Source organism: Chrysemys picta, chromosome 23, assembly GCF_011386835.1.
Source record: "Chrysemys picta bellii isolate R12L10 chromosome 23, ASM1138683v2, whole genome shotgun sequence".
Lineage (NCBI taxonomy): Eukaryota > Metazoa > Chordata > Testudines > Emydidae > Chrysemys > Chrysemys picta.
Window position 1 is genome coordinate 2,340,429 of NC_088813.1, and position 23,410 is coordinate 2,363,838.

Sequence of the window (23,410 nt, forward strand, 5' to 3'; positions counted from 1 at the left end):
CAGGTCACCATAGCTTGTACTGTGACCCGAGGAGAGGGGCATCTGCAGCCAGGGGCAGGGATCTCGTTTGTTCTGGGTGGGTTCTGCAAGGAGCAGTGGAGGAGCACAATGGTCTATTCTTGCCATGGGGGTTTCTAGCCACCTGGTAGCTCTACAGGGCAGAGGTAAGTGCAGAGGATGGTCCAGAGGGAATCCTTGGAAGAAGGTTGGGGGTGGTAACATCTGGCAAACAGAGACTAGAGACACCATCCCTGGTGAAGTGGCTGAGCAGAGGTTAGGCATAGCCAGCTGGTGTTTGCTAACCCTGCCTGCCCTAAAGGGCACTGCTGCCTTAGTAAGGACATGGTCTGATGGTTTCCCCTCCTGGCCCCTCGATGCCCCTCCAGTCATCTCGGGGGCATGAGAAGGAGGGAACTCAGTGACCAGTGGGCTATGAGTAGTGGAAGGGAGCCCCAGACTGTGTACCCCACTTCAGGGGCTGCTGGAGGAGGAAGAAGCTCTGCACAGCCCTTGCAGCACTGCAGAGGTGAGTAGTGGCTCATTCATCTCAACTGGATGTTCCCAGGCCTTGTCTACACTCAAAACTTGTACCGCTTTAACCACCCCAGGGGAGTGAGCGGCAGAACCCCACGACTGTGGAGGCGCTAGCTATAATGCTTTGCACTGGCCTAGCTGGACAGGAGGGAGAACATGTCGAACCAGTATGAATTACCTTTATCCCAGGATAAATATGTCCTTGCTAGGGTAGTATCAGTATATCCGTGAAAAATCACACCCTGACCAACCCTGGTACAGTGTCTCTGTGAGGGACAGGCCTAGGCTGCTTCAGAACCCAAGGGGGTGGAACTTAGGCTCCCTTGGGAACGAGACGCAGGCTCCTAAGTCACATAAGTGCTGTTAAAATGTTGCCCTTACCCACATTTCAAAATCCCCCCCAGTTTCTAAGTTACTGCCTGTAAGTGTTAGCACCACTGACTTCTTGGCCTTTCAGTCCGGGAAGCTGCCATGCTAGCTGTTGCTGGTGTGGACGAAGCATGAATTGCTGGGTGGCTTTGGGTCCTTCCCAGCGTGTATAAACCCATCACAATTGCCTCATTGTAAGACATGTTTTGCTGTAACATGTAGCATGTGGAGTTGCCTTGGGGAAATTTACATGGAGGGTGGAGTGCACTTTTGCTTGGTTTTCAGCTCTGTTGAGAACTTTACAAAGTGACCTTATCCAACATTACTCCTGTGATCCCTCCCTCTGACTGGGTCAACATCCCGAGGAGCCAGGAGATAGCAACACGCACAGCACAGAATTCCAGCTCTTTGTCTTTCATGCTAAGACAATGCTCCTTTGCAAACAGTGGGGTGCTCCGGGGGCCCTCCTGAAGCGAGGCAGAAATGGAGTGAGTCCTAATTAGAGGGAGTTGTGAGCTAAAGGGTGAATGGAGACCAGAGTTTAAACCTGTGTAGGAAGCTATCAAAGAGATTTTGCAGCAAACAGGTGAGCTCCTGTGTGAGTTAGTCTTGAAGGGGATCAGAGCAGAATGTAGCTCCTGGGCCTGCTTTTCCCCTGCCCTGCATCTTGTATGGTCATTTCACCAGCGCCAAGTGAGCTCACGTAAATGAAGACCGGTGCCCCTTGCACCCTGAGTGGCTGGTTGATGGACGCCCAGTGGGTGCAAAATGCTACCATCCTGAGTGGGTAGCGTGATGTGCCGAGTGCCACTGTAGGTGAGGTGGTGGGGAGGGAGGGCTGAGTACAGGGGCTGGAGTGCAGGGGAGAATCCCTCCCTGCACGTCCAAAAAGTAAACTCTTTGTTTGAGTCTGATGTTCTTCACCATTGTGTGGCTGGTCCCACCTCGCCACCAACGCCTGCTCTACCTCTGCACTAGCGCCAGGCGGCTCAGCTTCCGGGGGGGAGTTTTCCTTCTAAACGCGTCAGCCTGGGTCAGCAAGTGGTTTCACCTGCCCAGTCACCTCAGTCACATTCCCAAATCAAATGTACCAGCTGTTTGCAGCAGCTGCAGGTGCCAGCCTGGGATGCAGGCCAAAGGGAGCCTGTGCCAAAGGGTCCAAAAAGCACCACTGCCTTAGCAGCAATACGCGCAGGTGAGTGCACCTCACCCCATCCTCCTCCTCCCAAAGACCACAGCAACTGCAGCAGCACTAAGCACAGGCTGAACACTGGGCAGGCCAGTGGATGAATCTGTTTCGCCATTAAATGGTGGTGTCCTGTCTGAAACGGGAAAGGTTTGTTCCCGCGGGCTGGGGCAGCTCACTAGACTGGGCCATGGGCTTTGGCTGGCACTGCATTGTGTCAGCTTGGGTCCCTCGAGCTCTTCCTATTGGCATACAAAGGCTGTGCCTCTGATAGGCTCTGCAGTAATGCAGCCCCTTTAGGTGCTAGGCTGGGGTGGAAGGGTGCCTTGGCTGGGTGTGAGCCAACTACCTAGAGGCACAGGTTCAAATGCCATTGAGAAAAATGGTGGTACAGGCAATTTGCGTCAGGGGTCTCGATAATAAAACCACCAGTCCACTCTGTGGCGATAGGAATCCACAGCCCTTCCTGTCAGTATTATGGCTGGCTGCAGGGTCCTGGGCCATGGCTTTCCCAGAGCCGTCTTCTGTGCTTCAAATGGCTGCCATGCTCCACCCCAGAAGCAACTGCATGGCACTGGTGCTCCGTGCCCTGGAGATAGTTTGTGAAGCACTTTGGCATCTTTCAAGATGAAGTGTAAGAACAACAGGCAGAGCTTTTTTACAGGTGGGGAAACTGAGGCACAGAGGGAGGAAGTCACATGTCCCAGGTTTGCATAACAAGCCAATGGGACTAGAGCTCCATCTCCTGTGTTCTATGCCCTGCACTATGCTGCCTTGGAAGTGCCATGGCTAGTGCAGGGTGCATCCCCTCTGACCAGCGTGTGATGGGAATGACGTGGCACGGAGCTAGCTACCGGTACAATGAGGGAAGCACTGCAGGTGAGCAGAGGTGACTGAATAGCCCATCACAGGGAATACACTGGGCCCAATCTGCAGCTTCTGCATTGCCATTCATCCCACAGGCGACAGCAACCTCCAGGGGGCGGGCCTTGGCTTAGAGCGCCCCTGGCTCAGGTGGGCAGGGCTGGGCACTGCTGACGCCAACCAGGAGCCATCACTGCTGCTGGCACAGCATGGCCATGCTGGGAGGTGTATGGCATCAGAACAGGGCACACCCGTGAGAGCTCAGGGGACTTTCAGGAGGCCACGGTCACCAGTCAAACATATTGGGCGTGCTCTCCCCCTCTGTGTCCATACACATCTGGCTGGCTGGTTCAATTCCCGATACACAAATGAAGACACAGCCATCACCCTCCTGGTGTCAGGGACACTGAGGGTACCCAGCACCTTGCCAGATCAGGCCCTAAGGGAGCCAGACGCCTGCTCCCCTTTGCCACCTCATGCCACCCTGGGAACTGCAGAAGCCTTGGTGCCCATCTTCCAGGAGAGCTGCTGCTGCACTGCTTGAGTGTTATTGTGCCAGGCGGCCGGGGGAAGAGCTGGGCTCACCCCAGCCACGTGCGCAGTAGCTGGCTTGGCCTCATCTCTGGTGTCAATAGATTTCAGAACCAAGGGCTCCCAGGAGAACTCTTCTCACTCCATGTGGGCACTGCCCTGGGGATCTCCATTATCAGCATTTCAGGTAGGGTGACTAGACTGCATATGTGAAAAATCAGGACAGGAGGTAGGGGGTAATAGGAACCTATATAAGAAAAAGACCCAAAAATCGGGACTGTCCCTATAAAATAGGGATATCTGGTCACCCTAATTTCAGGGGGGTGAGAGGAGGAAGGGCAGGGCGATGTTGGGTGCAGGGTTCCTGTGGGGGGACAGGGCGATGTTGGGTGCAAGGTTCCTGTGGGGGCAGGATCGTGTTGGGGTGCAAGGTTCCTATGGGGGGCAGGGTGATGTTGGGTGCAGGGTTCCTGTGGGGGGCAGGATCGTATTGGGGTGCAAGGTTCCTGTGGGGGGGCAGGGTGATGTTGGGTGCAGGGTTCCTGTGGGGGCAGGGCTGTGTTGGGTGCAGGGTTCCTGTTTGGGGCAGGATGGTGTTGGGGTGCAGGGTTCCTGTGGGGGGCAGGGCTGTGTTGGGGTGCAGGGTTCCTGTTGGGGCAGGGTCGTGTTGGGGTTCAGGGTTCCTGTGGGGGGCAGGGCTGTGTTGGGTGCAGGGTTCCTGTGGGGCACAGCATGATGTTGTTTGCAGGGTTCCTGTGGGGGCCAGGGCTGTGTTGGGGTGCAAGGTTCCTGTGGGGGGTCAGGATGATGTTGGGTGCAGGGTTCCTGTGGGGGCAGGATTGTGTTGGGATGCAGGGTTCCTGTTGGGGGCAGGATCATGTTGGGATGCAGGGTTCCTGTTGGGGGCAGGGCAATGTTGGGTGCAGGGTTCCTGTGGGGGGGGGGGGCAGGATGATGTTGGGTGCAGGGTTCCTGTGGGGGAAGGGCTGTATTGGGGTGCAGGGTTCCTGTGGGGGCAGGGCCATGTTGGGTGCAGGATTCCTGTGGGGGACAGGGCTGTGTGGTGGTGCAGGGTTCCTGTGTGGGGGGGGCAATGTTGAGGTGCAGGGTTCTTGTGGGGGCAGGGCCATGTTGGGTGCAGGATTCCTGTGGGGGCAGGGCTGTGTTGGGGTGCAGGGTTCCTGTGGGGGGTAGGGTTGTTGGGGTGCAAAGTTCCTGTGGGGGCAGGGCTGTGTTGGGGTGCAGGGTTCCTGTGGGGGGTAGGGTTGTTGGGGTGCAAAGTTCCTGTGGGGGCAGGGCAGTGTTGGGGTGCAGGGTTCCTGTGGGGGCAGGGCCATGTTGGGTGCAGGATTCCTGTGGGGCGCAGCGCGATGTTGGGTGCAGGGTTCCTGTGGGGGCAGGGCAGGGTTGGGGTGCAGGGTTCCTGTGGGGGGGGCAATGTTGGGGTGCAGGGTTCCTGTGGGGGCAGGGCCATGTTGGGTGCAGGATTCCTGTGGGGGGCAGGGCTGCGTTGGGGTGCAGGGTTCCTGTGGGGGGGCAATGTTGGGGTGCAGGCTTCCTGTGGGGGGCAGGGCTGTGTTGGGGTGCAGGGTTCCTGTGGGGGGTAGGATTGTTGGGGTGCAAAGTTCCTGTGGGGGCAGGGCCATGTTGGGGTGCAGAGTGACAGCAGGTCAGGTTCAAGTACAATTTTTTACTGGAGGCAGGACCCCACTGTTGTTTCCTGGATCCAGTGCATGTTTGTCTACCACTTGGTCGATGATACGGGAAAGGAGCTCAGCCCCCGGCCAGGGCGGGGACAGTCTGGGGAGACTCCAGGCCAGGATGCTGGGGGACACATTGTTACAGGTTGAAGGAAGTTTGGAGAGTAGAGGTTTTAAAGAAGCCCAGGACTCACGTACAAAGGCTGCATGAAGATGCTGGGGCAGGGCCAGTCCTGGCAGCCTCCAATGGGCAATTGCTGTTCAGTGCCCTCCCACTCAGGTCCAAAGGGTTGAGTTCAGCTTTGTCACTTTATAAAGATCTGACCTTGGGAGCAGGCATTGGTACTGAGACTCCCTCACTGCCCTGTGGTCTGATTCCTCATGAGTCAGGCACGGGAGAGCAGTGCACAGGGTATGTCCCTCCCATTCCTGCCGCATGGCTGCTCAACTCTCAGGAACGAAGGGAGCAGGCTCTGTGGTGAGAGGTGTGGTTTGATCAACTATGCATAACAAGGGAGGGATGGGCTATTATTACATAGCTCTTACCTGGCTCTAATTGAGTTCCTAGAAACTGTCGGTGACTCGCAACACCAGCTCAATCCAGCTGGACCAGTCCTTTGGCAGGAATTAGGAGGAGAGGATCTCTAAGGAGAATGGAGACCTTACCCAGTGGGCTCCTGCTCCTGGCTACATAGCCCTGTAATCTGGCTGGAGGAAGCACGTGCTCTTTGCTGGTCATGGGCATTGGCTGGAGAAAGGCCAAGTGGATGCTACACGTCTGAGAAGTATCCCCTGATCCCAGCCCCAGCCCTCGCAGCTCCTGATTCCAGGAAGAGTTTGGGGACTAGTGTAGCAATGAGGAAGTTTCCCTATTATTATGTATTACAGACAGCACCTAGAGACTGCAGTCACGCCTGTGGCCCCATTGTGCTATACACTGGACGGACACACAATGAGAGACAGTGCCAGCCCCAGAGAGCTCACATTCTAAACAGACAAGACACAACAAGGGGGAAGGGAAACTGAGGCAGAGAGAGGTGAAGTGACTTATCCAAGGTCCCACAGCTGGTCAGTGGCAGAGCTAGGAATTGAAGGCAGGTTTCCTGAACTCCACACATTGCCCTATCATAGATCAGACAGGCTCTCTTGCCTTACCCATGTTCCTTGTAGCCTAAATTAAGGCAACAGAGTTGCTTAAATAAATAGACAAAGGGATGTTCAATTATATGACTTATAGGGCTATGTTTTGAAACACTGGGCACCTGTGTTGTTCCTGCTACATATGTATGCATACGCGTGCAAAGGGAATTGTGCACACTCAGGTGTGCAATTGTGCAGAGAATGGGTAATTTCCAGGAATGGTTACTGATAGGCAGATTTGTACACAGCAATATTTTGGAGGAGTAATTTAGGAGCCTGTTTGTGAAAATGTGATCCACGCTCTGGGTAAGGCAAATCTTTTCTGGCTTTGGGTCAGAACCATGGAGGAAGTGGGTCTAGGATCAGGAGCCTGGAGATACATTCAATGAAACAGGACAGGTCCATCAGGCAGACACCTTGCATGGTATTGGAATAGGGTGACCAGACAGCAAGAGTGAAAAATCGGGACGGTGGTGGTGGTGGTGGTGGGGTAATAGGAGCCTATATAAGAAAAAGACGCAAAAATCGGGACTGTCCCTATAAAATCGGGACATCTGGTCACCCTACATTGGAATGTTGTCACCATCTAGTGAAGGTACCAGCAGCTTCCAAGCTTTCCTGGAGATTGCTGTAGCCTTACCTGATCCCTGAGGTCCTCAGGCTCATTTCTGGGACATGCTACTGGGAACAAGGGAGTATCTTTCTCCTCCCGTAGGCCATCTGTAGATTCTCCTTAACTGAAAGGTTCAAACAAAAAAATCTGAAAAAAAAAAAATGGTTTTGGATGGACCCAAAATGACATATTTTTGTTTTTTCTCACCAAAACAAACAATTTTTTATTTTGGGTCAAATTTAACATTGTTTGACTTCTTGTTTTGTTTTCCACTGCTTTTTTTACCCTTGTAAAATGTTTAGTTAAATCTAAGTGAGGTTCTTACCCACGAAAGCTTATGCTCCCAATACTTCTGTTAGTCTCAAAGGTGCCACAGGACCCTCTGTTGCTTTTTACAGATTCAGACTAACACGGCTACCCCTCTGATAGTTAAATCTAGTTACATTTCTAAATGAAACATCGTTTTGAAATGAAAGTCAGAATGTTTTGTTTCAAAAATGTCAAAACAAAACATTCAGACTTTTGGGGAATTTTTCCCCCAGTATCTTCAGCCAAAACTGCTTGCCAAATTCAACACAAATTCACAATCAGTTTTGGTCAACCCGAAACTGACTTTACTGGTGAATAAAGTATTTGCTGCCCAGCTCTGTGACCATGGAACGGTCTCTCCTAGTACCGGAGTATGAGTTCATATCTCAGCTATGGAAATGCAGAGGCACTCGGCAGGGTTTCGAGCTTTAAATATACAGTGAAAACCAAGGGCACCTATAATTAAATGTTAAAGGCTGTAATTAATGTTGCCTATCTGAGCAGTGCTGCTGCTTATGGAATCCAGACATTCCCTGCTGCTCCAGAGTGGGCGGGGAGCATTGGGGGAGCTGTTGTGGGGTTCCCAGGAGCAGCTGCCTCTTCTCTGAGCAGCTCCCGATCTGCCCTAGTTTAGGGCTCCAGCTTCCTGCCCTGCTGCTTCCTTTTTCTCCTCTTTCACTCTTTCCCGGGCTGGTCCCCAGCCGTTTCTTTGGCTCCAGCCCTCCCAGGGTCAGATGTGCATTGGAGTGGCATGCCCCCCGGCCAATCAGGTTTGTGCAGAGTAACAGGGCACTCTTTTCCTTGCTCCACACTGTCAGGAAGGGTTATGTGAAAGGACCCCCCTGCATAGACTCAGCAGTATGTTCAACCTAGAGCTGGAGGAGAGAAGTTGACTATAAACCAGTCGTGTTTGAGCCTGTGTCTCATTATGTTCCCATGTCCAGCTGTTCAGACTGGGCCCTGGGCCAGGGGGGACGGTGGCAGTGGACTGTGCATGCGCGTGGGTGTATTAGGACTGGGTGAAACTCCAGGTGTCAGGAGCAAGTTGGTCACCTCCTCTGCCTGTGTTGCGAGAGCAGATCTGAGCTATGTGGTAGGTAGTGACTGGGGAAGAGACTCCAGAGATGATGTCTGGTGATTTCCCTGCACTGCTGCTGTGAGGAACAAGGCCCTGGAGGAATGGCCACCTAAAGAGCAAAGGTTGAGAAGGAAGCTCTGTGCTTGAAAAAGTCCTTGGAATGGAGGCTGTTAATGATCCTAACTCAATTATATCCTTGTGCATCCCGAACATTTATTAGACAGTCTGGTTTAGCTCATTAAATTGTAAAGTGCTTTGAAGGTGAAGAGTGCTGCATAAGGACTGGCTGAGATTTTAATGTGCAGCAGTTGAAAATCAACATTTGGCACTTGTAGAATTGAAAGCACTTTACAAAGTTGGGTAAGTATCATTATCTCAATTTAACATCTGGAGAAACTGAGGCACATATCAGGAGTGTGATTTGTCCAAGTTTACATAGCAAGTCACCCACAGAACCAAGACCAGAACCAGGTTTCCTGACTTCCAGTCACTGGTTGGGCTTGTCTCCTGTGAGGTGCCTGGGGTCTCTTGCAGTGAAACACTGAAGTCAGAATTCAGATCTTGGTGGGTAAAAGACCCTGCAGTTCCCCTAGAAGATAGCTGAGATTAAGCAAAGATAGAGAGGTAAGGTGTTCCATTGTCTGAGTCCAACAGAGAGATGCATGATGCATCTTATTCAGTCTAGTGTTTCTATGAGAAATATTCAACTCTAAGTATCTACAAGAAGATTTGCATTTGTGTTTTCCCTTCAGGTGTGTTACCCTGTTAAAATGTAGATTTTTGTTTTCTCCTATATTAATTCTGGACCCTGATAAGCTTCTGTATTTTAAAATTTCTGTTGGAGTGACCCCATTCCATGCCATATAATAAGGCTGAAATGGAACTTAAGTGACACTTAGGCCTTGTGCTCGCCCCCTGCATGGAGGTGAATGACACCCAAATAAAGCAGGGTACAGTCCACACGTAATCAAATGCTGTTTTGTGTTCTGCCAGTGGAGATACCCATATTGTTGGATGATTCTGAGCTTGTTCCATAAAAGATGGATGTAATAGGTAGGAAGTAGATAACTTTCCCACCGAGCCAGCTTCCCAACTGAAAACATGGTGGTACATTCCAGTTGGTTTGCTTTCTAGTCTTAGGTTTCGTGTCTTTTGATTCAATTCATTTCAGTAAATAAAGACCAAATCTGCATTTTTAACTTGTCTCCACCCTGTCAAAGGCTTTCTCAGCATCCAGACTCAGAATGGTCCTTTCTCCTATGCACTGTGAACAGTCTCATTGGTGTCATTGGAAATACTCACAGTTTGCAAAGTGAAACATGTGGCTCAGCATCAGGGCCTCAGTTAGTACTTCCCAAGGTTTACAGTTGGGATTTTAGTGAAAATGTTAGAATCCCAATTCAATAAGGAGATTGGTCTAGAAGAGTCATATTTCACTGGATCTTTCCTCTGTTTACGAACAGGGATTATAGCTACAATGAATTGTTGAGAAGTTTCTTTGTCACTTATGTGGCTGAACACTTTTATTGGTATGGATGTGAGCTTAGCCTAGAAATGCTCATGGGTTTCTGGTCATAAACATCCACTCTAGATGCTTTCCCTGAGCTATGATGAAACAGCTTTGGATACTTTGACAGGGACTATCTATCATTGTATCCTCTCTTTCTCTTAAGGGGTGGGCAAGTTTATATTTGCTCCGTATCCTTCTCACCCTGACTTTTGAACCGGATAGGCTTTGGGGTGCTGTTTGAGTGACTCTCCTGAGAGCACCACCCTTCATGTGACGGCCCTTTCTGCTTTCCTCCATGACTCCAGCTGCTGTCTGAGTCCCTCCATTTCCCCCTTCAGAACAGAAGCCTCTTTCCACCCCCCGTGGTCTTCCTACAGAAATAGGAACATGCACATTTCCTGCAGTGGAGAGCCTTTGCTCCTTCACTATCCATTCTATGACCAAAGTGATGCTGCTGACCTCCCCTTACCCTTCTCTGGTCAGGCTCTAGACACTGTCCCTTGGGAACTCACCTCTTGACTGTCTCCTGGGTTCCTGGCCTGATGCCAGGCTTAGTTAGCTTAGCTCAGCACACTCTTTAGTGTTCACTGCCCACTCCCTCTTGGCGTTATCTCGCTAGTAGGATGGGTCTGATCTTCCCCTCTCTTGCAGCAGGGTAGGTCGCCTGAAATCAACAGGGTTAGGCTAGGGTTGAACTGGAGTAATGAATGGAAAGTCAGGCCCAGTGTATTTAATGTAAATTGAAAATTGGCGGTTTACCCAGGTGCAGATGATTATTCATTTGTTTGCCCTTGTGACAGTCAGTGAGCAGAGACAAACCCCTCCAGGGCAGTTCCTGTGTCCCCATGTCATGCCCACAGATGACTATGAAATGATAAATTGCTCCTTGTAGTAGCTCTTTCAATTTCCCCTTGGGACCTTGTTACTGGGCTACATTACTGATGCCCCAAACTCCCTTCACAATGCCAATCCATGAGCTAGGTAAAATGTTTAGAAAGGATTAGACATTGAAGAACAGCACCTGAAATAATACCTACTGGATACCAATGACAAGGGATCTCCATCTTCATGCTTCAGGACATAGACTTTCTTCCAGCCAGTTCATTCTCTTTTCTGGACCTGACAAATCCCATCTTGCCACATTTGTATCCATTCAAAGTGCTGCTGCAGAGATCATTTTCCTAACCCATGGCTTTGAGCACATCACCCCTCTCTTTGCATCCCTCCACTGGGTCCCCGTTCTCCACTGCACCAAACACAAACTATTGTCTTCACTTCCAAGGCCCTTCAAGCCCTATCCCCATCCATCTATTCTCTGTCACGCGATGGCGACGCTGGTCTGCCCACAATATTGCCCTTCAGTGCTTACTGGTTAACCTTTCAAATGCACCTTTGGGCTGTCCCCCCGGCTGCCCCTAACACGTGGGAGGCGCTGCCTGGAACCATCCTCAAAGCACCTCAGTATCCTCCTTTCGATCCCTCCTGAAAACTCCCCTTTGCCCTGGTGCCTACAAAACCTCAATGACAGTGATGCAGTGGGTGAGACTGAAACCACTGCCTGTCCTGGTGACCAGTATTGTCTCATTGTTTCCTTGTGTCTATCTGTTGTATCCGCCTGGTGTCTCTTGTCTTGCACTTAGGCCTGGTCTACACTAGGCGTTTATGTCGAAGTTAGCGCCGTTAAATCGAATTAACCCTGCACCCGTCCACACTGCGATGCTATTTAGTTCGACATAGAGGTCTCTTTAATTCGACTTCTGTACTCCTCCCCGACGAGGGGAGTAGCGCTAAATTCGACATGGCCATGTCGAATTAGGCTAGGTGTGGATGGAAATCGACGCTAATAGCTCCGGGAGCTATCCCACAGTGCACCACTCTGTTGACGCTCTGGACAGCAGTGCGAGCTCGGATGCTCTGACCAGCCACACAGGAAAAGCCCCGGGAAAATTTGAATTTGAATTCCTTTTCCTGTCTGGCCAGTTTGAATCTCATTTCCTGTCTGGACATCGTGGCGAGCACAGCAGCACTGGCAACGATGCAGAGCTCTCCAGCAGTGATGGCCGTGCAGTCTGGGAATAGAAAGAGAGCCCCAGCATGGACTGATCGTGAAGTCTTGGATCTCATCGCTGTGTGGGGCGATGAGTCCGTGCTTTCCGAGCTGCGATCCAAAAGAAGGAATGCAAAGATCTACGAGAAGATCTCTAAAGACATGGCAGAGAGAGGATACAGCCGGGATGCAACGCAGTGCCGCGTGAAAATCAAGGAGCTGAGACAAGGCTACCAGAAGACCAAAGAGGCAAACGGACGCTCCGGATCCCATCCCCAGACATCCCGTTTCTACGAGGCACTGCATTCCATCCTCGGTGCTGCCGCCACCACTACCCCACCAGTGACCGTGGACTCTGAGGATGGGATACTGTCCACGGCCGGTTCCTCAGACATGTTAGGGGACGGGGAAGATGAGGAAGGAGATGAGGAGGGCGAGGCAGTTGGCAGCTCTCACAACGCTGATTTCCCCGACAGCCAGGATCTCTTCATCACCCTTACAGAGATCCCCTACGAAGCGTCCCCAGCCATTACCCCGGACACAGAATCTGGTGAAGGATCAGCCAGTAAGTGTTGTAAACATCTAAACATTTATTTTTAACAAAACAGGAATATTAACAATTAAAAGAATGGGTTGTTCATGATTAGTGTGCCCTAGGCGCTTAACGGTTTAGTAAGGGGCAGTGCAAGTTTTGAAAAGAAATCTAGCAATGTCCGGTTTTCAGTGATTGTCCTGCACAAGCCGCTCTACTGTGTATTCCCTGCTACTGCAGCTACAGTAAAATGCGGTCTATATGTGCGGGGATAGAGCAGTAATCCTCCTGGGACATCTCGATGAAGCTCTCCTGGAGGTAACTTGAAAGCCGTTGCATGAGGTTCTTGGGGAGAGCGGCCTTATTGGGTCCTCCGAAGTACGACACGTTGCCGCGCCACGAGATTATCAGGTACTCGGGGATCATTGCTCTGCACAGCAGGGCGGCATACGGCCCTGGTCTTTGGAGGCTTTCCCGGAGCATTCTCTCTTTGTCGCTCTCGGAGATCCTCATCAGGGTGATGTTGGCCATGGTGACCTGCTTTTAATTAGGTAGGGGAATGTTAGTGTTGGGACTGCTTTCCCGTTCCTGTACAGAACTGTCACCGCTGGTTTGCAGCCACGCGGTGGAGGCGGGAGAGGGGCAGCCGAAAGGGATCATTCCCGGGGACAGCCGCGAGGGGGTGGGACAGGGGCAGAGTTCCCGCTTGCCGGATTGCTGGCAGCAGGGACTGACATTGATTTAAATGTGAAATGAGGCCAGTGGTAATATAAAAGTTTTAAACTGCCACAAGTGTACGGCTTACCATGTCTGCCTGCAACAGAAATTCCGTTGTGCTGCCTCGCTTCTCAAATGTGCTGTTCAAGACCCCAGGCACAGAATGCGAAGGCCGAGAATTCGACCTTGTGCTGAGTGCGCATGTGAAAGGTGCTGTGCATGGTCTTGTTCACAGAGAAAGACTATGTTCTTTGTTCACAACTACATTTATCTTTCAGAGGAATTCACTCCCTTTTTCCCATTTCCACAGCCCCGTCTGCGACTGTCTCACAACCTAGCCTGGAATCACACTCCCAGAGGCTAGCGCGGATTAGGCGTAGGAAGAAGAGGACACGGGAGGACATGTTCTCTGAGCTTATGGCCTCTTCCCAAGCCCAGGCAGCACAGCAGACCCAGTGGCGGGAGAACTTGACCCGAATGCACCAAGCCAACATGGATCGGGAGGAGAGGTGGCGGCAGGAAGACCAGCAGGCGACTCAAACGCTGCTTGGACTACTGAGGGAGCAAACGGACACGCTCCGGCGCCTTGTGGATGTTCTGCAGGAACGGAGGCAGGAGGACAGAGCCCCGCTGCAGTCCATCTCTAACCGCCCTCCCCCGCCACCAAGTCCCATACCCACCTCACCCAAAGTGCAAAGAAGGAGAGGCGGCAGAGTCCCTGCTAACTCTCACTCCACCCCTGCAGAGAGCTCTAGTAGCAGAAGGCTCTCATTTCCCAAAATTTGAAAAGTTCTTTCCTTCCCGCCTGACACAAGCCCACGTCCAAGTTTCACCTCCCAATGCCATGTGTAGTTGATAATAAAAAATTCGTTTCTGTTAACTACTGTTTCAATCATGTTCTTTTGGAGGAGGAGGGGAAAGGGGGTTGGAAATTGGACAGGACAGTCTCCTTTGGCAGGGTACATAGTCGGGGGCAGGCACAGCAGCAGGGCACATACACAGTGCAGTGATGCAGTGACTAGTTGCCCCGGTTAGTCTGGGAGGTTGTTTTGATGTAATGTTGGGGGGGGGTGGGTTGCTCTGTGACTTTGTGGCGGGGGAGGGCAGTTACAGATCTTAAGCGCCGGTCCTTAGACAGGATCACAGAGCCACACAGCATGGGATCTGTAACCGTCCTCCCCCTGCCACAAAGTCAAATAGACCTCCCATACACACAGTCCCGATCAGGAGGGGTGACAGGCTCCGTTGAAACAAGCATCCCACCGCAGCGGAGCCTGTCAATCCTTGAGTTTAGAAGCTGCATTCGCATCACAACACTAGACCCGCCCCGCACCACAGTCTGCGTCCCAGTTTTAAAAAATTCCCGCTAAAACAGTATTAAAGAAAACGGTGTGCTTTAACAAAGTAGAACTATTTTTATTTCGACACGTGTGTTGGAGGGGGGGTGAAGGGGGTATGTAACTGGATAGGATAGTCAACATTACCTGGGTAAAGAAACGGGGGCAGGTTTAGCTTCTCAGTACACAAACTATAAAATCACAGGTTACCCTGCTCACTCAGGAACTTTGCTTTCAAAGCCTCCCGGATGCACAGCGCTTCCCGCTGGTCTCTTCTAATCGCCCGGCTGTCTGGCTGTGAGTAATCACCAGCCAGGCTATTTTCCTCAACCTCCCACCCCGCCATAAAGGTCTCCCCCTTGCTCTCACAGAGATTGTGGAGCACACAGCAAGCTGCTATAACAATGGGGATATTGGTTTCGCTGAGATCACAGCGAGTCAGTAAGCTTCTCCATCTCCCCTTGAGACGGCCAAAAGCACACTCCACCACCATTCTGCACTTGCTCAGCCGGTAGTTGAAGAGTTCTTTTTCAGTGTCCAGGGCGCCAGTATAGGGCTTCATGAGCCAGGGCATTAGCGGGTAGGCTGGGTCCCCGAGGATGACTATAGGCATCTCCACATCCCCAACAGTTATTTTGTGGTCCGGGAAGTAAATACCTTGTTGCAGCCGTCTAAACAGACCAGAGTTCCTGAAAACACGAGCGTCATGAACCTTGCCCGGCCATCCCACGTAGATGTTGGTAAAACGTCCCCTGTGGTCCACCAGTGCTTGCAGCACCATGGAAAAGTATCCCTTTCGGTTAATGTACTGGGTGGCCTGGTGGTCCGGTGCCAGGATAGGGATGTGAGTTCCATCTATGGCCCCACCGCAGTTTGGGAATCCCATCGCTGCGAAGCCATCTATGATCGCCTCCACGTTTCCCAGGGTCACTACCTTTGGCAGCAGTACATCAACGATTGCCTTCGCTACTTGCATCACAACAACCCCCACGGTAGATTTGCCCACCCCAAACTGGTTCGCGACTGACCGGTAGCTGTCTGGCGTTGCAAGCTTCCACAGGGCTATGGCCACTCGCTTCTGTACACTCAGTGCAGCTCGCAACCGGGTGTCACTGCGCTTCAGGGCAGGGGATAGCAACTCACAAAGTTCCAGGAAAGTTCCCTTCCGCATGCGAAAGTTTCGCAGCCACTGGGATTCATCCCAGACCTGCAGCACTATGCGGTCCCACCACTCAGTGCTTGTCTCCCGTGCCCAGAATCGCCGTTCCACGGCATCAACATGACCCATTGCCACTGTGATGTCCTCGGCACTGGGTCGCCTGCTTTCTGACAGGTCTGTGCTACTCTCAGACTTCAGGACATCACCGCGGTGCCGTAGCCTCCTTGCCTGACTTTTCTGCATCTGCCTCAGGGAAACCTTTATGATAAGCTGCGAGACGTTGAGAGCGGCCACAACTGCAGCGATGGTCGCAGCGGGCTCCATGCTCGGAGTACAGTGGCGTCCGCGCTGTCAATGACTGGAAAAGCGCGCGAACTGTTTTCCCGCCGGCGCTTTCAGGGAGGGAGGGCGGGAGTGATGGACGGATGACGACAGTTTCCCAAAAGCACCCTCGACTCATTTTGTTACCCAGAAGGCATTGCCGGCTACACCCAGAATTCCAATGGGCAGAGGGGACTGCGGGAACTGTGGGATAGCTGACCACAGTGCACCGCTTCGAATGTCGACGCTATCACCGTTAGTGTGGACGCACAAAGTCGAATTACTGTCCTTAGTGTGGACACACACGTTCGACTTTGCAATATCGATTACAAAAATTCGATGCAAGTAAAATCGAACTACTCTCGTAGTGTAGACAAGGCCTCAGATTGGAAACTCTCTAGTGCAGGGACTTTTTGTTCTGTGTCTGTAGAGTGCCTAGCACAATGGGGTTCTTGTCCTGGACTGGGGGCACTAGGTGCTACTGCAATACACATAACTAAATAAATAATTCTCTTCTTGGTACAGCATTGCCCTACTGAACAGTCAGGCACGTTGTGTTAGGAGATGTCCCCTCCTCTGAAGCATTGAGCACTGGACACTGTGAGAGGCATGACACCAGAGTCAATGGTCTGTTCTGGCATGGTAATTCTTGTGCTCCTAATTATGACAGGGTCACTTTGAGGCACACACAATTTGTGCCTGCATTTTGCATCTGTAATCAAGTGCAGGCACGAATGAGACCACCCACAGCTCTGCATCCTGGATTGCAGCAGCAAATACTCAGATTTGTGCCTGCAAATCATGGCTGTGGCCATGAATGAGGGCATAAATTATGCAGGAGAAAAAGGCAATTATCCCATAATGAGAGCCAATGATTATGAACTACTGGATTCTTGGCTACTTTCTAGTGCCAGGCAATTGGCAGAGGTCTAGGAAGGTGCCAAGTTGTGTCAGCGAAGTGCCTATCCCCCAAACATAGAGTCAGATGAGACAGAACAGCATCCGCTCTGCTCTGCTCTGCTGTCTGCTAGTCCCTTCTTTCTCCCAGACTTTCCTCTCCTCTCATGTTCTTCTCCTCTCCCCTTTCCTTCTCTTATTTTACCATAACTTGCCCTCATTTCTTCTCAGACTCCCCCCTCCACCCCAGAAATGCAGAGATTGAACTGACCCCCTCGATCCCGCCGTGAAATAAATCATTGAGGAAACAACAGAATGAGCATGTTAACTTTTTGACTAAAAGACTAGAAGAATATAAAATTAATGAGGCACACATTAAATGGATTGAAAACTGGCTGATGGATAGAGCCTTGCACGGATACAAAATGTGTATTTGCTGATCTGGTCCACGGATATCCACAGATTTGCAGGGATCTATTAATGGATAGGCCTCAAAGTTTAACTGTAATCAGTGAATCATCACTGAGTGAGTTCTGGTGGGTTCCAAAGGGATCGCTTCTTGGCCCTACACTATTTAACATTTTTATGAATGATCTGGAAGAAAATATAAAATCACTGATCATGTTTGTAGATGACACAAAAATTGAGGGAGTGGTAAAGAATGAAGAGGACAGGTCACTGATACACAGCGATCTGGACAGCTTGGTAAACTGGACACAAGCCAGCACTATGTGTTTTAATATAGCTAAATGTAAACGTACACATCCAGGAACAAAGAATATAGGCCGTACTTACAGGATGGGGGACTCTACCCTGGGAAGCACTGATTCTGACACAGATTTGGGGGTTTTCATGGATAATCAGCTGAACGTGAGCTCCCTGGGTGATAGAATCATAGAATCATAGATTAGGGTTGGAAGAGACCTCAGGAGATCCTCTAGTCCAACCACCTGCTCAAAGCAGGACCAAGACCAACTAAATCATCCCAGCCAGGGCTTTGTCAAGCCAGGCCTTAAAAACCTCTAAGGATGGAGTTTCCATCACCTCCCTAGGTATCCCATTCCAGTGCTTCACCACCCTCCTAGTGAAATAGTGTTTCCTAATATCCAACCTAGACCTTCCCCACTGTAACTTGAGACCATTGCTCCTTGTTCTGTCATCTGCCACCACTGAGAAGAGCCAAGCTCCATCCTCTTTGGAACCCCCTTCAGGTAATTGAATGCTGCTATCAAATCCCCCCTCACTCTTCTCTTCTGCAGACTAAATAACCGCAGTTCCCTCAGCCTCTCCTCATAAGTCATGTGCCCCAGCCTCCTGATCATTTGTGTTGCCCTCCACTGGACTCTCTCCAATTTGTCCACATCCTTTCTGTAGTGGGGGCCCCAACACTGGATGCAATAATCTAGATGTGGCCTCATCAGTGCCGAATAGAGGGGAATAATTACTTCCCTTGATCTGCTGGCAATGCTTCTACTAATGCAGCCCAATATGCCATTAGCCTTCTTGGCAACAAGGACACACTGCTGACTCATATCCAGCTTCTCATCCACTGTAATCCTCTGGTCCTTTTCTGCAGAACTGCTGCTTAGCCAGTCAGTCCCCAGCCTGTAGCCGTGCATGGGATTCTTCCTTCCTAAGTGCAGGACTCTGCACAAATTAGGGTGCAGAGTCCTGCACTTAGGAATTTGTCTAGGTCCTAATTTGTCTAGGTCCTTCTGTATCCTATCTCTGCACTCCAGCGTATCTACCACTCCTCCCAGTTTAGTGTCATCTGCGAACTTGCTGAGGGTGCAATCCATCCCATCATCCAGATCATTAATGAAGATATTGAACAAAACCGTCCCCAGGACCGAACCCTGGGGCACACCGCTTGATACCGGCTGCCAACTAGACATTGAGCTGATGAATTGGAGAGGGTTCAGAGAAGAGCCATGAGAAAGATTAAATGATTGGAAAACCTGCCTTATAGTGCTAGATTCAAGGAACTCAATCTATTTAGATCAGAAAAGGGAAGGTTAAGGGGGGAATGGATCACAATTTATAAGACGCACTAATAATAATAATGGGCTCTGTGACTGGTTCGGTCACATAGACCCATTTGGACTGTCACCTGACATGCTGAATTTACCTCTGAGCCCATTTTTCCTGGCAGCTTGGGACTCCAGAACCCTGCCTTGTTGAGCCAGACACACTAGCCTGCTGCAACACAGACCCACCTCTGGTCCACATCCGCAAAGCCTCAGATATTAACCAAAAACTGCTCAGCAGGTCACCTATCTCCAGCACCCAGACACCCAGTTCCCAATGGAATCCAAACCCCAAATAAATCCTTTTTACTCTGTATAAAGCTTATACAAGGTAAACTCATAAATTGTCCGCCCTCTACAACACTGATAGAGGTAAAATCTCACACTTAGAGATGTTCTAATAAGCTTCTTTCACAGACTACATTCCTTCCTAGTCTGGGCCCAATCCTTTCCCTGGTACAGTCCTTGTTAGTTCCAGCAGACATCTTAAGTGGAAAGCAGGGATGTTCCCATGACTGCTGCCCCCTTGTTCTGCTCCACCCCCTTTTACAGCTTTGGCCCAAGGTGGGAATCTTTTGTCTATATGGATCCCCACCCCTCCTTCTAAATGGAAAAGCACCAGGTTTAAGATGGATTCCAGTATCCTGACATGGTCACATGTCCTGTGAGACCCCAGCCTTCATTCTTCCCGGGCTGGCCCGCACTCACCCAAGAAGGTTTGCAAGTAAACAGATCATCTACAACCAATTGTCCTAGTCAATGGGAGCCATCAATCTTCTAAACCACCATTAATGGCCCACACTTTATAATTACAATAGGACCTCAGAGTTATATTTCATATTTCTAGTTTCAGATACAAGAGTGATACCTTTATACAAATAGAATGACCACACTCAGTAGATTATAAGCTTTGTAATGAAACCTTACAAGAGACCTTTTTCGTAAAGCATATTCCAGTTACATCATATTCACACTTATAAGCATATTTCCATAAAACATTATGGAGTGCAACATCACAGGCTCTCCAGTCTAGCAGAGAAAGGATAACAAGATCCAATGGCTAGAAGTTGAAGCTAGACAAATTCAGACTGGAAATAAGATTTGCAAAAATTCAGACTCTTTTTGACAGTGAGAGTAGTTAACCATTGGAGCGACTTGCCAAGGCTGGTGGTGGATTCTCCATCACTGGCAATTTTCAAATCTGGATTGGCTGTTTTTCTAAAAGCTCTGCTGTAGGGATGATTGTGGGGCAGGTCTCTGGCCTGTGCTGCACAGGAGGTCAGACTAGGTGATCACAATGGTCCCTTCTGTCCTTGGGATCTATCTCTGCCCTGAGAAGAGGGGAGCAAGGTGTGGTAGAGCAGTGAGGAAAGCTACAGTGCCTGGGCAGGGATCCAGAGTGAGAATGTACAGGGTCATCCTGTATGACGTGACATCCCTAATGGAATGGGGTCTGTAGCCTTTAGGTATAAGTATTTGCAATATTTCCAAATTAAGCCACCCAGAGCTAACTCAATGCACCCGTCGCTTCCTCTTGGTGTCTCAATCCTCAAAGGTTAACCCGAGTCCAGTTTGAACTGGCTGTTCCCTTTCCATTCCTATCTAATGACCTTTTACTAGACTTGGTGTGACTCAGCTTATGCATCGCAACCCATGTCATTTACCACGCTACGATGTGACCTGATGTAATGCAACGTGCAGGCAGACGCACTTCACCCAGGCTGTGAATCACACATAAGGAGAATAATCTGTTCCTTTCTTCAGAAGTGATTTTGGGTTAGTCTGTCAGGTCCTTAAAATAAACAGTCAGATGAGAGTGAAGCTCACTTACTATCCCTGGCATGTCCCTGTGTAATGGTTTACTTCGCACAGATCACTGCTTCCTCCTCAAGCTCTCCTGTCTCATTTTAGCGCTGTCCCTACCTGGCTCCTGTTGTAGAAGGGCTGATGGAAAACAGGGGCTCTGCAGAGTTCTAAGCTGTGTTTCGTTATTATAGGCCATGCAGTCTCTGGCAACGGGCGCTGTAGAAAAGGTAACTAGACAGATCGATCAACTGATAGCTGCCTTCTCTCAGATCTCCAGCTTGTTAAAAACACCACTGACATATTCATGCACCTCCTTTTAATAGATTTTTATTATAAAAGATGATGAAACAATTAAAACCCAGCAACCTAGTCCTTTAAAAAGCTAACAACAAAAAATCCTTCAAATCCCCAAGAGACAAGTAAAGTGTGGCTGAACTATTTGATGTTTGTCCAGCCAGGAAACCCACCAAGATTTAGACAAAATTTAAAACAATATTTGTCTATTTGAAATGAAAGGAAAGTGCCCCAGGTTTTTTAATTCCCCCCAAAGGGGCTCCAGGAAAGGTACAGAAATGAACACATTAATGTGCCCTGCCCAGACAACACCTACTCCAAGCCCCTTTCGAGTGGAAGGAAATCAAATGTTTCTTGGATGCATTTTTGGATTGATAAGCACATGGATTTAGAAAGACTGCTGAGCACCTGGGCACGTGGGATCTCCCCATCCCTCAACCCTGCCCAAGTGGCACTTACCACAGCATTGTAAATGCTGGTGCACTTGGCGTGTTGCTGTGTCCACCAGAGTGGACTCAGCCCACTGGCAGAATCCTTTGTTTGGTGACTGGAGCAAGGCTCGCCGTGCAGGCATCCTCCGGGTTACAGCCACCAAGGCTTGGACAGGGACTCGGAGGCTTCATAAGCAGCAGCTATAGCTATAGCAGGTGAGGTGAAAGCAAGACTCCCCGTGGCCAGGCCTGTTAATGCTGGGCTGAGCTGGGCGCTACCTCCCCATAGATGAGGTGGTCAGAGCTTCATGGAGCTTCTCTTATCTGGAAGCTGCTCCCAGAGATGTTGGGCCACATCCTCCGCTGGTGTACATTGGTGTAGCCTTCAGTGCAGCTGATTTGCTTCTGCCAGGGACCTGGCCAGACAGCTTTCTGATGTCCTCTATTCAGGAGAGGGGTCAGAGCCTGGACTTTTGTGACGAATCTCTCCCTGATGGGAGTTAGATTCATAGATTCCAAGGCCAGAAGGGACCACTGTGTTTGTCTAGCCTGACCACCAGAATAGCATGCTCCATGGGACTGCTCCAAAATAATTTCCATTTGAACTAGAGAAGATCTTTTCAAACTGGAAAAGGCTGATTCACAGAAAATGAATTTGTTCACGAAATCGTATCAATTCTGTCAAAATGTTGATTTGAAAAAATAATTGGATTTTTTTTCAAAAATATCAAAAGATGCTGTTTAAACCATTTTGAGAAGTATCAATTTTTCATTCTGAAATGACTTTTTGTACAGAAATGTATTTTATGTAAAAATAAAAAAAGGTCAAAATAGAAATGAAACCTTGTGACCTTAGTGAAATTAAACATTTTGACTGACAAAATATCCCTAAAATGTTGTGTGAGAATGTGTCAGAATGTTGTGTCAGAATGTTGTGTCAGAATGTTGGCCTTTCAACTGGAATTCGGGGGTGCGGGGGAGAGGGAGAGCCAGAAGCTTGACATTTCTCACGAGATGGAAAATCCATTTTCCAACCAGCTGTAGTTGGAGGCCAGGGGTAGACTGGGGTTAGCTACAGCTCCTCCAGGTCTCACAGGTTGGGGGGAGGCATCAGCCTGATCTGCAGGCCTCCCAAAGCTGTCCATGTGGGGCCAGCTGATGCCCCTCGAGTCTGGGATGAGGCATTCCCCTTGAAGGTGAGGGACTGGAGAAAGGGCTGGGGGGGTCTGTGATCGGGTGCCTGGATGGGCCACATGGAGAATGCCACCCTCAGGGCAGACTGCAAGAAACAGGGCAGACAATCCCCCAAACTGGTGGTTTGTTCTATAATTAGATTCACCGGGCCAGTAACCCAATAGCTTCTGTAATACCACACTGGTTAATGAGAAGCCAAACGACGTCCCCGTTAGGCATTGCAGCCCTTGGCTCCCATCCAGGCAAACAGGTCTAATATAGTGAGGGGTTATTGAAAATCTGATTCACCATCTGTGAGGTTCTACTGATCCCAAGGGTCAGACACTTATCCTCAGGTCAATATATAATTCCGATCTTACCCACATATCACGCTATCAGCTAATCCTTAGTAAACTAATTAAAGATTTAATAACACTGCTCTACAGCCAAAATGCTTCTGAAATGAATGTAGTCAAAATTTACTAATTCTGGGTCACTGAGAACGAAAATGATGCTTAAAATTGTTGATTGGCTCTAGTTTTCAAGATATGCTATTGGGTCAGTATATACGACCCTTGACTTGGGAATGGCGGAGGATAAGTGAGTTATAAAGGGAAGGGATCTCAATTTAAACCAGAAATGACTAAAATACATCTTTGACTGGATCTATGAATAAATCTATGACTGGGTTTGGACAGTACTTGCTTTTTAGGCAAAACAATGAATGATGCAATCTGAAGCTGGTATTGCGTCAGACATGATATGAATTGCATCATGTTATTCCTAGAAGTCATGGATGATGCAATCATAACGAAGCTTACATCACTCTGCTGGA

At 49.8% G+C, this 23,410-nt stretch overlaps 1 protein-coding gene across 1 annotated transcript; it reads left to right on the forward strand.

The window, feature by feature from the left end:
• The first annotated feature begins 11,723 nt into the window (after positions 1-11,723).
• On the forward strand, positions 11,724-14,010 carry LOC135977238 (uncharacterized). The gene is made up of 2 exons (XM_065576950.1): positions 11,724-12,446; positions 13,441-14,010. The coding sequence occupies exons 1-2, from the start codon at positions 11,870-11,872 to the stop codon at positions 13,914-13,916; spliced, it is 1,053 nt and encodes a 350-aa protein (XP_065433022.1). The 5' UTR covers positions 11,724-11,869; the 3' UTR covers positions 13,917-14,010.
• The last annotated feature ends 9,400 nt before the right edge of the window (positions 14,011-23,410 follow it).